The 13,985-nt window shown below is 53.1% G+C and overlaps 1 protein-coding gene across 1 annotated transcript; it reads right to left on the bottom strand.

The window, feature by feature from the left end:
- Nucleotides 1-4,198: 4,198 nt before the first annotated feature.
- TEPSIN (TEPSIN, adaptor related protein complex 4 accessory protein) lies at nt 4,199-12,781 on the bottom strand. Its single transcript, XM_021708790.1, has 12 exons — nt 12,709-12,781; nt 12,271-12,372; nt 12,024-12,117; nt 9,198-9,265; nt 8,854-8,932; nt 8,670-8,741; nt 7,737-7,940; nt 7,284-7,458; nt 6,965-7,078; nt 6,811-6,889; nt 6,343-6,477; nt 4,199-5,307 (listed from the first exon to the last, which is right to left on the bottom strand). The coding sequence occupies exons 1-12, from the start codon at nt 12,751-12,753 to the stop codon at nt 4,813-4,815; spliced, it is 1,662 nt and encodes a 553-aa protein (XP_021564465.1). The 5' UTR covers nt 12,754-12,781; the 3' UTR covers nt 4,199-4,812.
- Between the last annotated feature and the right edge of the window lie 1,204 nt (nt 12,782-13,985).

The following is a 13,985-nucleotide window of genomic DNA, read 5'->3' on the forward strand; positions in this document are numbered from 1 at the left end:
AAAAAAAAAAAAAAAAAAAAAAAAGATCCAGCTGGGATTTTTAAATTACAGATCTGTAGATCTGTAATTTGGGGAGAACTGACATCTTAATTTATGAACATGGTATGTCACTCCATTTATTTAGGTCTTCACTGTTTTTTTTTTTCTCAGCGCCTTGTAGTTTCAACAGCATATATATCCCGCATATACTTTTTAGATTTATAGTTATTTTATTTTAGGGTACCATTATAAATGGTAGTTTTTTGTTTTGTTTTTTTGAGTTGGAGTCTCACTCTTGTCACCCAGTTTGGAGTGCAGTGGCATGCTCACAGCCACTGCAGCCTCGACCTACTGGGCTTAGGTAATCCTTCCACCTCAGCCTTCCAAGTAGCTGGAACTACAGACGCACGCCACCACACCCAGCTAGTTTATGTGATTTATTATAGAGACGAGGTCTAACCAAGTTGCCCAGGCTGGTCTTGAAACCCTGGGCTCAGGCAATCCTCTCACCTCAGCCTCCCAAAGTGCTGGGATTACAGGCTGAACCACCATGCCCAGCTGTAAATGGTAGTTTTTAACGTTTTGATTTCCTATTGCTTATTGCTATTATACAAAAATATAATTGATGTTGGTATGTACACTGCATCCTGTGTCCTTGATAAACTCAATTATTAGTCTTAGGAATGTTTTCATGGATCCCATGTGATTTTCTACAATCATGTTGTCTGTAAGTAGCAAGTTTCATTTGTTCTTCTCTAATGTGTCTGCCTTTTTAGTTTTTTCTTGCTTTATTGAACTGGCCAAGGCTTCCAGTAAAATGCTGAACAGAGTGGTTGGAGTAGACATTACTTTGTTCCCAATCTTGGGGAAAGTATTCAGTCCTTCACCTTAAGCATAATGTCAGCTGAGGGTCCTTCACCTTAAGCATAATGTCAACTGAGGGTTTTTTCTCCCTTAATTTTTTTTCGGTGGGGGTAAGAGGTGGGGGGTCTCACTATGCTGCCCAGACTGGTCTTGAACTCCTGGGCTCAAGTTATCCTCTTGCCTTGGCCTCCCAAAGCACTGGGATTACAGACATGAACCACAACTTCTGGCCTAGTCAAAGGTTTTTGTAGGTGTCCCTTACCATGCAAAAGAAGTACTCTCATATTTCTAATTGGTCAAGTTTTGCTTTTTCTGCATAATATGATTATGTGATTTTTCTTCTTTATTCTGTTAAAATGATGACTTACACTGATCTTCATATTTTCTTTTTTTGAGTCAGGGTCTCCCTCTGCCACCCAGACTGGATTTCCTGGACTCAGACAATTCTTCTGCCTCAACATCCCAAGTAGCTGAGACTAACAAGTGTGTACTACCATGCCTGGCTATTTTTATTTTTTGTGGAGATGAGGTTTTACTATATTGCCTAGGCAGCTTTTGACCTCAAGCAGTCTGTCCACCTCAGCTTCCCAAACACTGGGATTATAGGCGTGAGCCACCACACCCAGGCTGATCTTCATTTGTTGAAACAGCCTTGCATTCCTGGGATATAGTCCACTTATAGTGATGTGTTACCTTTTATATGTATTACTGGATTCATTTTGCTAATATTTTCTTGAGGACTTTTGCATCTGTGTTTATGAAGGATACCGGTCTGTGGTTTTCTAGACAAAGTACAAATACAACATCTATCTAGATAGACTATATTCTGGGCAATGAAACAAACTTGAACAAAAGTTGAAAATCTTTAACAATATAATTGAAGTCATACAAAGTATGTCCTCTGATTCTGTCAGAATTAAATCATAGTAACAGAGCAATATATTTTTAAATAGCCAGCTTGACAAAAAGGATGTCTCAAGGGAAATTTAAAAATTTAAAAATATTTTGAGCTGAATAAAAATTAAAGCATACCAAAATTCATGGGATGCAGCCAAAGCAGTGTTCAGAGGAAATTTTCTAGCATTAAAACTTACCTTAGAAAATAAAGCCGGCTCGGTGGCTCAGCCTGTAATCCCGCGCCTTTGGGAGGCTGAGGTGAGTGGATTGCCTGAGCCTGCAGGTTCGAGACCCGCCTGGCAGGTGAGACCTCATCTCTACAATAAATCAAAAAAATTAGCCGGGCGTGGTAGTGTGTGCCTGTAGTTCCAGTTACTTGGAAGGCTGAGGTGGAAGGATCGCCAGAGCCCAGCAAGTTGAGACTGCAGTGGCCGGGAGCGGCCACTGCACTCCAGTCTGGGCGACAGTGAGACTCCAACTCAAAAAAATAAATAAATAAATAAGAAAATAAAGTTTTCAAATCAATAATCTAAGTTTCTATCTTAAGAAATTAGAAAAATAAATATAAACCCAAAGTAGAAGGAAGGAAATTATAAAGTGCAGGCTTTACTAACCCTTTGCACTCAGAGACATCTCACGGATCACTAACCAACAACTTGACCACACTTTTACAAAATAGTGAAAAGTGAATTGCTTCATATTAAATAGTGTAGCATTGGAATCAATTATTTTATCGTAATGATATTTGGCTTATAATGGAATATTGGATATTAAGGAACTTATTTATGACCAAAAAAATCAAAATTTTATATATTTTTTCTAACGTGATAACATGTGAAACAGTCACCAATGTGCATTGCAGGTTCATTAATACATGTTGTAATAGTAATTTGTTTGTTGTCTTCCACCTGTTTTTCTATTTGAGCAGATAATGCGTCTCGTTTTCTTCCTCCCATCTTAATAACATGCAATTTATTGTGCAGTCTGTGCACACTGAGAAAGCACTTCACATATTATCTTTCTATATGCCAGCTGATTTTTTAAAACGTATATCTTAGTATATATTCCATCTCTTTATTTGCTTTTTTGTGCAATTTGAATGGAAAACTTCAAGGAAACATACATTTTTGAAAATTTTTGCACTGGCATAAGTTTGTCCTGTATAATCACCAGCAGTCTCTCTTTTTTGTGTGATTGGAGTCTTACTCCATCACCCAGGTTGGAGTGCAGTGGCATGCTTATGGCCACCCCAGTGTTGAACTGCTGGGCTCAGGCAATCCTTCTGCCTCAGCCTTCCAAGTAGCCGGAACTACAGGCATACGCTACCACACCCAGCTAATTTTTTGATTTATTGTAGAGATGAGGTCTTGCCAAGTTGCCCAGGCTGGTCTTGAACCTATGTGCAAGCCTCAGCCTCCCAAAGTGCTAGGATTACAGGCTTCAGCCACTGTGCCTGGCTACCAGCAGTCTCTTTAGTGTCCCAAGAGGGGACATCCGAGTGGTATGCTAGATTTATGATGTCCTCTCAGAGTACATGTCCAAGTGCAAAGGGTTAAAATGGAAAACAGAAATACACACACACACAAATAAAACCAAAACTTGGTTCTTTGAAAAGACATTTATATAGCTGCTAGTCAGACTGTCCAAGAAAAAAGGCAAAACAAAACACATTATGTCAGGAATGAAAGAAGGAATATTATTACAGGCTCTACAGATGCTAAAAGATAAAGGAATGCTACAAAAAAACCCTACATAAATAGCAACTCAAATAAAATGGACTATTTGAAAAACACAAACTAAAGACTAACAAAGAAATAGATAAACCAAACAGTCCGTTATCTTTTTAAGAAATTGAATTTCATAGTAAAAATCTTGCAATTAATGGTAATTGCACCTCTATAATCCTAGCACTTTGGAAGGTTAGGGCAAGAGGGATTGTCTGAACCCTGTGGTTCAAGACCAGCCTGGGCAAGTTGGTGAGACCTCGTCTCTACAATAAATAAAAAAATTAGCCAGGTGTGGTGGCATGCACCTGTAGTCCCAGCTAGTTAGAAGGCTGAGGTAGAAGGTTTGCCTGAGCCCACCATGTCGAGGCTGCAGCGGCCGTGACCATGCCACTGTACTCCAGTCTGGGCAAGAGTGAGACTCCGACTAAAAAAAAAAGGTTAATTGCAAGAATAGTGCCACTGCAGAGTTTTACCATTTAAGGAAGAAATAATACCTGTCCCTACTTTTAAGAAAGAAGTTTTCTAGATGTGCCACTTATTAATGGTATTTCTATTAAAATGTACATACACAGCCAGGGGCATTAACTAATGCCTATAATCCCAGTACTTTAGGAGGCTGAGGCAGGAGGATCGCTTGAGCTTAGGAGTTTGAGACAAGCCTGGGCAACATAGCGAGACCCTGTCCTTACAAAAAATAAAATGCATACTACAAAAGAAAAAAAAAAATGTTCTAGCTTTGCATAAACAGTAGTGTTTATTCAGAAAATGTCAACCCCAGAGCTCTCTGCAGCTCTTCTGAGATGGACTGGATACTCTGCTCAGAGCCTTCCCCACTCAGGACCTGACATTCGAAATGGCCACCAGCCAGATGGCACAAGGCAGCCCAGAATCAGACTTCTTTGACCCACATGCACCAAACCACCACCAGCACCTACTCTAACCCGGTAAGACGAAAAGGCAGTAGTTTGTGGCTGCCCATGACCTCCCCGAGGAAGGAGAGAGCCAAGATAAAAAACAAAGCAAAGAACCAAGGAGTTGCTTTCACCTCTGAGGGCAAGGCAGGCAGGGGTTGCCCCTTGGGACCCCCGAGGCCAGCCTTCCTGAGGCTTTGCCACCTGCCTGTCCCCTGCTATAGGAATTCAAGTCCAAAGAGCCAGCCTCTGGCAAAGGTGATGGGGGAAACTGAGGCAGCCCTGGGATCCTCCTCTCAGGTCAAATCACCCAGAGATGGTAGCAGCTCTGGTCAAGGGCCGGGGAAGCAGCTCAGTCCTGATGGCTGCTCAGGGAGTGCTGGGCCTACAAACGCACAGCTGAAGCTGAAGCCCTCCAGGACCAGACTGCAGGATCACGCATTCAAGAATGCGAATGCTGATGGCTCTGAGCCAGGAGGCTCTTTGGCTGCTGTCCTCTGTGATGATGTCTGGGTGGCCCGGGGGGCTGGGCAGGGCTCCTCCACAGCAACCCCAGCCTCCACCAGATGAAGGCAGGCCACTATCTCCATGCCGGCAAACAAGGATTCACGCTCAGGCCCCACCCCCTGCTCTCTGGAACCTGATAGCCGGGTCTTGGCCTCACTGGTGTCTCTAGGGGCTGGGTCAGGGCAGGCATCTGGGGGTGGGGTGGGTGCAGGGCTAGACTGCATCCCCAACTGGGGAGAAGGGCTCCTGGGCAGGATGGGGCTTGAGCTCAGAGGCTGGAGGAAGACCTGGCCCCCAGTGAGAGGCACAGCATCAGTCAGCAGGTCAGACGGGCCTGTGGGGGCAGCTGCAGGGCCAGGCTCAGCGGGGGTTCTCTGGACAGGGCACAGCTGACCACAGGAGGCTTCAAAGTGCCTCAGGATCTGCAAGAGGAAGAAAGGAGGAATCCGTGAGGGTTCCGGCACAACTCTGGGATCGTGGGGACGAGGGCCCTCCAGAGGGCAGGGCCAGCTCTGAGTGAGATGCGGGCCTTCCCACTGTCATCCACAGAGACCCACTGCCAGTCTGGTGCTGTTGGGATGTCGGGACACGGTACAAGTTGCATGTACATGGCACGTGTTGCACGGCAAGTCCTGCCCCTCCACTCGTTACCACAAAGACACACATCCTGTTGTGACCTGAGGCATTGTGTGAGGAGCTGAGGGGATGAGCGTGACCTAGCACATCTGGTCGTTTCTAGCTGCTGGACACAGGGGTTCTTCAAGCAGATTTGTTTTAGGAATGCGGCCATGAGGGACACACACAGCCACACACACACCCCAGGCTCAGTTTTCTGACCGAAGGCGATTAATGACAGATGAGGACAACTTGGGGATGGATGACAGAGGACCTGTATTTTCAGCAGCCACAGAGAAAACGGGAAGAAAGAAGCCAGGAATGCTAGTGGGTTGAGGAAGGGCGCCTGGGCTGGCAGCAGGAGAGGCTCTCAGTGAGGGATTCTAGCAGCTTCAGGCAATACAGAGCATGATGGGGAGTGAGTGCTCAGAGGGGTGGGACCGCTAGGAGCTCGGGATCTGGGAGTCTGAGCTGTGTAATGGGTAGAGAACTGCACATGCAGTCAAGGAAGGCTTCCTAGACGGAGGTGAGTGGGAGCCGAGTGGCAAGGGGGAAGGGGGCGTGAAGGCAGAGAAGCTTGGGGTTCCAGAACAGGAAGAAGCCAGTGTACCAGGAGGGGGTGCTGGGATGTGGTAGGAGGAAGTCAGGACATGAGGCGTGGGGGAGGCAGGCTCTGACTGCAGCTCCTCGGCTGGCACTGCCCATCGGGCAGCATGAGGACGGGACAGGGGCAGGAACTCAAGTCAGGCGTCAGGGACGGGGGAAGGGCTGAGCAAGGACCATGGACCATGGGAGGAAGGTGTGGGCCACCACACTCCCTGTGCTCCTCGGGTGCCACCCACCTTGGTGGCCTTGCTGGTCACAGGTCCAGGGCTGCCCGTGCTGAGCTCCTGCAGCCGTGGCCGGGTGAGCAGGAGGATGTGCTCCTGGGGAAGCAGGTCCGCGCAGCCGAGGGAAGCTATGGCACACAGTGCTCTCTGTGGCAACAGGACAGGATGTGGGCACGCGGTACAGGCTCCCCACGCACTGGGCAGCAGCTCCATCCAGGAGGCCTGTCTGGCCAGCTCCCTCCCTCCTCCTGCTCCTTACCTGTGACTTGAGAGGGAGGCAAGGGGGCTCTGGGCAGCCCACAGAGACCTGTCCTCACCCCTGGCTCCCAGGCAGACCCCAGGGAGGAGCGGTTGGTGCCGAGAAGGCAGCCTAGGGGCCTGCCACCCAGCTCGCTCACACTCACTCTTGTGCACACCCCACACATGCGCACATGCACGTACACAGACACAGGCCACACACATATACATGCAGGCACTCACCATCTGTGTGCACTCACTGGCTCCACCCAGCTGGCTGATCAGCAGCTCCAGCACAACCTCACAGTTGAGCAGTCCACACCTGCACAGAGGGGACACCTGGATGGCAGCCCATCACCCCCTCCCTCACCGGGGTGGGGGCAGGGCCAGGGCTCACTCTTTGATGAAGTGCTGTGCCTCCTCGCGGTTCAGGAAAGTGCGTGTCCCCTGTGTCACAGTCCTCACCAGGTTCAGCTCCTGCTGGCAGTCACTTGGGGCCATGGCCTCAGCTCTGGTGGAGGGCACTGCTGGGTCAGGGAGGAGTGGGACGATGCCCCTCCCCGCTGCACTGGTGTGAGATTTGGAGAGCAAAGAGCTGTACCAGAAGGCAACTCTGGGACCCTGGCTGGGTCCTGTCCCTGCTGTCACTTGACACCGGAGCCTGCTTAGTGGGGTGGGGGAGATCCACCTTCACTCCCAGATGCCCAGCTGCTCACCTCTCTGCCAGGTCACCTAGCTCCTGGCTGGTCCCCGAGTGGCTGTCGCTGCCGGACCGACTGCCCCAGTCGGAGGCCCTGCTCAGGTCACTGTTCTGAGAGGAATTCTGGGAGCTGGGGGTGCTGTCCAGCTCATCCCAGCCCCCTCCAGCCTGCCCAGGCTGGTGCCTCACAGCTGGAAGAAACAGGGATGGTGGATATGAGGCCCTCAGGGGGCCCCACACCCACCTCCCCACCCCCAGACCAGGCATCTCAGGGGCTGTGTCCGGAGCTGAGGACAGGCGGCCACCTTGGCTCCAGAGAATACCAGCGCCTAACGGGCATGCTCCTTTCTTCCTCTCCCCACCCTTTCAGGCAAATCACCATTTGCCTCCATGGTCCATACAGACCCTAGCTCCAGAGGGGATAGAAAGGGGACCCAGACTTCCAAGGAGAGGAGCCCTGCCTCCATACCTCGGGCACCTGGAATGGCCCTGGGGAGTAGGTTCCCAGAGGTGGGGTGACTGTGGCTGCCTGAAGGCGTGACAGCGGGCTGGTAGGTGTCACCCCGAGGCAGGGGCCTCTGGGTGGTAGGACTCTCAGGCCCGGGGCGCACGGCATTAGCCACCACCTCTGCAGCTTTCTGGATGGTGGAAAGGAAGGCTTCACCTGCAGAGCCTGCGTCCGAGGAAAGGGAGATGAGATGGCCACCCAGGGCTGCCCTGCCACCCACATTCCTTGGGATGGAGGTGCCCACACTTGCTTGGGGAAGTTGGGGAAGTTGGGATACAGCTAAAGGTAGAGAACAGAGGTCTCCTGGTGGGAACCTGGGCCTTCCGGAAGTTTCCCAGTATCTTCCACTTTAGCAATTTCCAAACCCAGTGGTCCTGGATGCCTCCAGCTTACAGCAGAGCTGTGCCCACAATCCCTGGGTCCCACTTCAGAACAAAGGGTGTCCTGACATGCTAGTCTAGACCTCAAACACGTCTTCAGCCTTTTGCTCAGGGGTGTTAGGCCCAGTGGGACACGGCCCAGCACCCAGGACCAGGGGATGGCTAGGCAGGCACTTGGTCTGAGCTGTGGGCCAGGGCGCTTGCCACCAACACACAGGCTCTCCTGGTGCTGACAGCACTGTCGTCTGCTCCCACTATTCCATTTATTACAGTGTGATCATTCTAAGTTACTTCTTTGGTGACTGCAACCACCCTTGGCCCCTCTAGGAGTGGGACTGACCCCTGCCACATGGCCCTAACTTCTCTCAGTTGTCTGCAGAGCGGACCTGTCCACATCTGCCCTGCCTGCTTCTTGGGCAGAGCAACAGTGGGGACACTCCTGAGAAGGGCTGAGGCCTTAGGGTGGGGGAGGTGGGGAGCAGCATGGGGTCCCACACAGGCTGTCTCCACTTACCTGTGCGGCCCTGCTCCCTGCTGTAGCCGAAACCCTGAAGGGTGCTGTGGGGCTTGGACTGCGCGCCCATGCCTGTGGGAGGACCCCGGCATCAGCAGCAATCAACCCCCCCCAGCCCTGCCCACAGGATGCTTGAAAGAGGGAATCGCAATGCTGGGGCTGGACACAATCCCTGGGCCCCTACCTGCTGGAGGCAGGGCGCGGGGTAGCTGCGAGGGTGGCAGTGGCAACAAAGAGTCAGAGAACAGGGTGCTCCCCAAGTCCTAGTGGAGGCAGAGGCAGAGGCCCTTAGTCTCCTGCACATTGGGGCCTGTTGTCCTTACCCTGCCCCCACATTCCACCCCCAAACACCTCTTCTGAGCCACCCAGTTAGATACAGGCTCTGGCCCAGAAGCCAGGAGTGGAGCCAGGGGCCCCAGGCAGGAGGACAGCAAGCAGCTCAGCTGAAATTCTGGTGGAGTCCAGCCCTCTACAGGCTGGAACACAGGCGACACTGTCCCTGAAGAGTGACCCTGGTCCTGGGCTCACCTGGGCAGCTGCCCGCACCTTTTGGTACAGGCTGTTCCCATGAAGAGGATCCGGGGGCCCTGCAAAAGCTGCAGGACAGACAAGCAAAGGAGGCGGGGGTGAGCCTAGCTGGGTGCCCACTGCAATCTCGGCTTGGTATGTCTGTTCTCCTACCCAGAGCAGCACGCTCCAACCACCATGTCCTTACCTCACGGCTTCCCCCCACCAAGGCCCCATAGAGGCCACACTCAAGCACAGACTGGCTCCACCTAACCCCCCCCCCCCCCGACCCATGGAGTGAGTCCATTCCCATGACTCCCCAGGGTCACTACTGTCTTGTACCTCAACCCATCTCCCCACCCAGAGACACCACAAACAGGGTCACGGCCAATTTAAGACCTTTCAAGCGGGCTCGGTGGCTCAGCCTGTAATCCCACGCCTTGGGAGGCCAAGGTGAGTGAACTGCCTGAGCCCGCGGGTTCTAGACCCGCCTGGGCAACTTGGTGAGACCTCATCTCTACAATAAATCAAAAAATTAGCCGCGTGTGGTAGCGCGCCTGTAGTTCCAGTTACTTGGAAGGCTGAGGCGGAAGGATGACCGGAGCCCAGCAGGTTAAGGCCGTGGTGGCCGGGAGCGGCCACTGCACTCCAGTCTGGGTGACGGAGTGAGACTCCAACTCAAAAAAAAAAGACCTTTCAGAGGCTCCCCAGAGACTGGACAATTAAACCCATGTGCTTTATCCCAACCTGAAGCCTGCATGGATCAGCCCCACCTGCCTCAATCAGCCCCACCTGCCTCACTCTCAGCCCATGCAAGGCTCCCTATTCTAAAGCTTCCCTTTTGGCAAATCAGGTCTGCTTACGTTCAGCCACCCCAGGCTCTTCCTGCCCCAGGGCCCACACACAGCCTGCGCCTCCTGCCTTGTCTCCTAGGGCTCAGCTGGGAGCTGCTGCTCCGATAACCCACAGCAGCCACGTGGCCTGGTGGGTGCCTCCCTCACAGGGCTGCCCTCACCCCACGCCATCTCCCCCCTGGTGGGCCGGCCCCACCATTGGGGGCCATGATCCCGGGCCTCCGGCTCCACCTAGGCCCCGGGCAGGCAGCCGCAAGCTGAGTCCGTGAAGGATGAATGGATGGCCAGATGCTCTCCTGTGGCTCCATCCCACGGATGCCCAGATGAGAGTGGCAGGGCCCCAACGCATGGCCTCTCCTCTGCATGTGTGGCATCCAGCACCTGCTGTCCTCACAGGGCCGGTCTTTCTGACGCCTCCCATAGCCCATGAAGCCTCCTGAGCACTACACCTGGGCAGTGCCCAGGGCACAGCGGCAGTCACTATCACCCCCAGCTGTCTTTCCACAGCAGAGATTCAGGTGCTGACAACAGCCAGAGGTCTGAAAAGAGCCTGTCTGTCCTGTTTGCAGGGTTGGCTGAGCCCCGTTCCTCTACCTGTACCCCCACCCCAAGACCACTGAGGCCATGACTCATGCCCGCTGGCAGCCACAGGAGCTGCCCAGGAGACTGTCCACCCTAATCTGCTGTGTGGTGAGTAAATGGCTGGGAAGCTCTGTACAATGTGAGGAGATTCCACATCCCCTGTCCCCCTTGGGGGCATCTAACACCCAAGCTGTGTCTGCACTCTGCAAGGCCAGGATGGCAGTTAAGGGTACTGGGCCACAGACCACCATGTGGCACCTGAAGAATGGTCCGTCCCCACCTCAAGTCAGGCCCCACTGTCTTCCAGGGGCAAGCAGTGACGTAAGAGTAACTCAGTCTCCCTCCCTGGAGTTTCCCTTTCAAGGACAGTAGGGGTGGGGGTGAGGTTCTGGCCTAAAGGTACAGAGGTGCACAGGTGAGGTCTCTGGCCAGGAATCCTCTCCACCTCTGGGGAAGATCTCATGTCATGTCCCCACAAGTCCTTTTAGCCAGAGACTTCTACAGCTGTCCCCCAGCCTGTGGGGAGCCAGGGAAAAGGGCTCCACCCAAGACCTGCCTGCTGCCTAGACAGAGAGGCCAGGGTCGCCTCCCATGCTTCCCAGTCCCGCCCTCTCATGGCCCTCACTGTCTTGGGCTCTGAGAGCAGCCCTGGGGAGGAGAACCCAGGTCTGGGAAGACATGTGACACGCACCAAACCTGCTATGTGTAGGCCCCGGGAGGAGGGGGAAAGTCCTGTGAGGCACACAGAAACACAAGCAATTACTCCCAGGCTACAAGTGCAGGGATGTGGGAGGCCCAGGGACACCATGGGAGGCACAGAGAACCTGGTGAAGAGGGGACACAGAGTGGGATGCTTGTGGGGGGCTCAGGGGGCCAGATGGGGAGGGAGTGGGCAGCAGGCGGAGGAGGGAAGGATGGCGTGGGTAAGCTGAGGACTGGCAGGGACCAAAAACAGGGGCCGCGGTGAGGCCAGAGGGGCCACATTTAGAACCATGCCCAGGTGAGGGGTCTGGCTGAAGTCTTCTTTTCTTTTCTTTTTTTTGGGGGGGGTTGGAGTCTCACTCAGTCACCCAGACTGGAGTGCAGTGGCCGCTCTCGGCCATCGCAGCCTCGACCTGCTGGGCTCCGGCGATCCTTCCGCCTCAGCCTTCCGAGTAGCCGGAATTACAGGCACACGCTACCATGCCCGGCTGATTTTTTAAATTTATTGTAGAGATGAGGTCTCGCCAAGTTGCCCAGGTGGGTCTCGAACCCACGGGCTCAGACATTCCACTCACCTCAGCCTCCCAAGACACGGGATTACAGGCTGAGCCACCGAGCCCGGCTTGAAGTCTTCTTTTCAAGCCCAGACAGATTTGACCCCCTCGTCTGGCACCACCCACAGCCTCCAGGCTCCCCTAGTGTGTGGTACCTGCGGCTTCCTGGATGCAGGAGGAGTTGCGCTTGAGGATCAGCAGGAAGGATGAGGAGCCGTGGCTGCACAGGTACAGCAGGATCTTCAGCACCTGGGGAGCTGGGCGGTCAGCAGGGCTGGGTGGGCAGACACAGGAAACCCAGGGGCGGGCCCCGGGGTTGCCCCGAGGACACAGGACCACCCGCCACCCTGGGCTGTGCATGCCTCCCCTCCAGCCTTACCACCCGGCCACTCAGGGACTCACCTTGAGCTTCACGTGGCCAGAGCTGCTGCACAGGCGGTTCAGCAGGTATTCCAGCAGGCACTGGCTGCTGCCCAACGACTCGTGGGAGATTTCTGGGACGCGCTCAGGTTAGGGAAGGAGTGAGTTGACAAAGGCCACACACCAGGCTGTGTTGGCCGAGGTGGGAAACTGGCCTTCCGATGGTCGTGGGCCTTCTTAACTCGTGCTCCCTGTAGGCACCTACCACAGGTCCTGGTGTTAGGAGTCAGAGCTTCTAGGGTCTCTTGGGCCCTGTGTCATCGGTCTGGGAGCTTCCAGATCCCATCTATACCAGGTTACTATGATAATGGAGCCATGGGTCCCCCTAGGAACAGCAGGGAACCCCCAGTAACCCCTGTGCCACACCAGGGTCCCTGCCACCCTCTCTTTCCCCCACACAGGGACGTTGAGAAAGGATACTAGCAATCTCTTCAAACAGGTAGCCCGGACATGGGACATCATCATCTGAAGTTCCCTTTAAGAGAATAGGGAGCTGAAAGAAAACAAGAGCCCTTGCTTGTGATGAGTCACCAATTTACACACAGGGAGCCAGCAGCCACCAAAGGTGGTGGAAATGGGCCCATCTCTCACTTCTGACATGGTCAGGGAGAGAAACAGGAATCATCCTACAGGCCACGGGGAGCCTGCAGGAGGGTCCCGTCTTGATGGTCAGGGATGAACAGCCCAGGAGGAGGCACATCTGTGGTGTTCTCCACACAGGGGCAGTTCTAGTTGGATCAAGACATGGCATAGCTTCAGCCTCCCTATGCTCACCCACATGTGAGACAATCTGAAGGTACCTTTCACCCACCTACTAGCTAGTAAAAACCAAAAACCCCAGATAGGCCTCTTTTTCGTGTAAGGAAGCTGTGCCTGGTTCCACCTTTCCAGAGCGCAGATAGAGCATCACGTGATCCTTGATCGGTTGACCCACTCCACAGCTCTACAAGGGTCATTAACTTGGGTTGTTTTATGTTCACTTGTCATATTTCACTTAGACATATGGTCTCTTGGACATATTTATGTTACATACTTACTAAACAGCACAGAGATATACTATTTACAGGGATGAAAACTGGAAACACTAACCCTTGCCTTATTCAGAGTCTTGAAAGAATAGAGGAATTTAAGGGTATTGAATTTGACAAGCAAGTGGACCACGCCAGGTGGTAGGCACAGGCCACTTCCAACCGCAGCAATCTAGTGCTATGACAACATATGAAAATGCAGACCTGAAGCATTGTGTGAGGCATGGACCCCTCATGCCCACTCCCACCATTTATCCACCCTCAGGGGAGCTGGAGGGGCCAGCGGGTGACTACTGAGAACTGCAGACCCCCTCACATAAGGACTCGATCCAAACCCTGTGCTGGGACCACCCAACCTCCTTAGGAGAATTTACTGTTTGCTCTGGCCATCATCTGGAGTCATCCCCTGACCTCTCTTAGAGCATTTAGTTAAAAAAAAAAAAAAAAGTTTCCAACTGTGCGTCTATCTCTGTCCCTTCCAGACGTCTGTGTTCTCCCGCAACCCGGGTGTCTCTCAGGGCCCGGGAGCCGACCTCTGAACGCCGCCATCAGCACGGCTGGCCCAGCTAAGCGAGGACGTCATCCTGACCTAGACACCTGCAGCGGCGGACGCAGCTGCCCCGCGTCCTTGCCGGCCACCCTGGGCTTTGGTCGCCCCTTCCCTCCAGT

The sequence above is a fragment of the Carlito syrichta genome, unplaced genomic scaffold (assembly GCF_000164805.1).
Source record: "Carlito syrichta isolate Samal-C Ts95f unplaced genomic scaffold, Tarsius_syrichta-2.0.1 Scaffold148020, whole genome shotgun sequence".
NCBI lineage: Eukaryota > Metazoa > Chordata > Mammalia > Primates > Tarsiidae > Carlito > Carlito syrichta.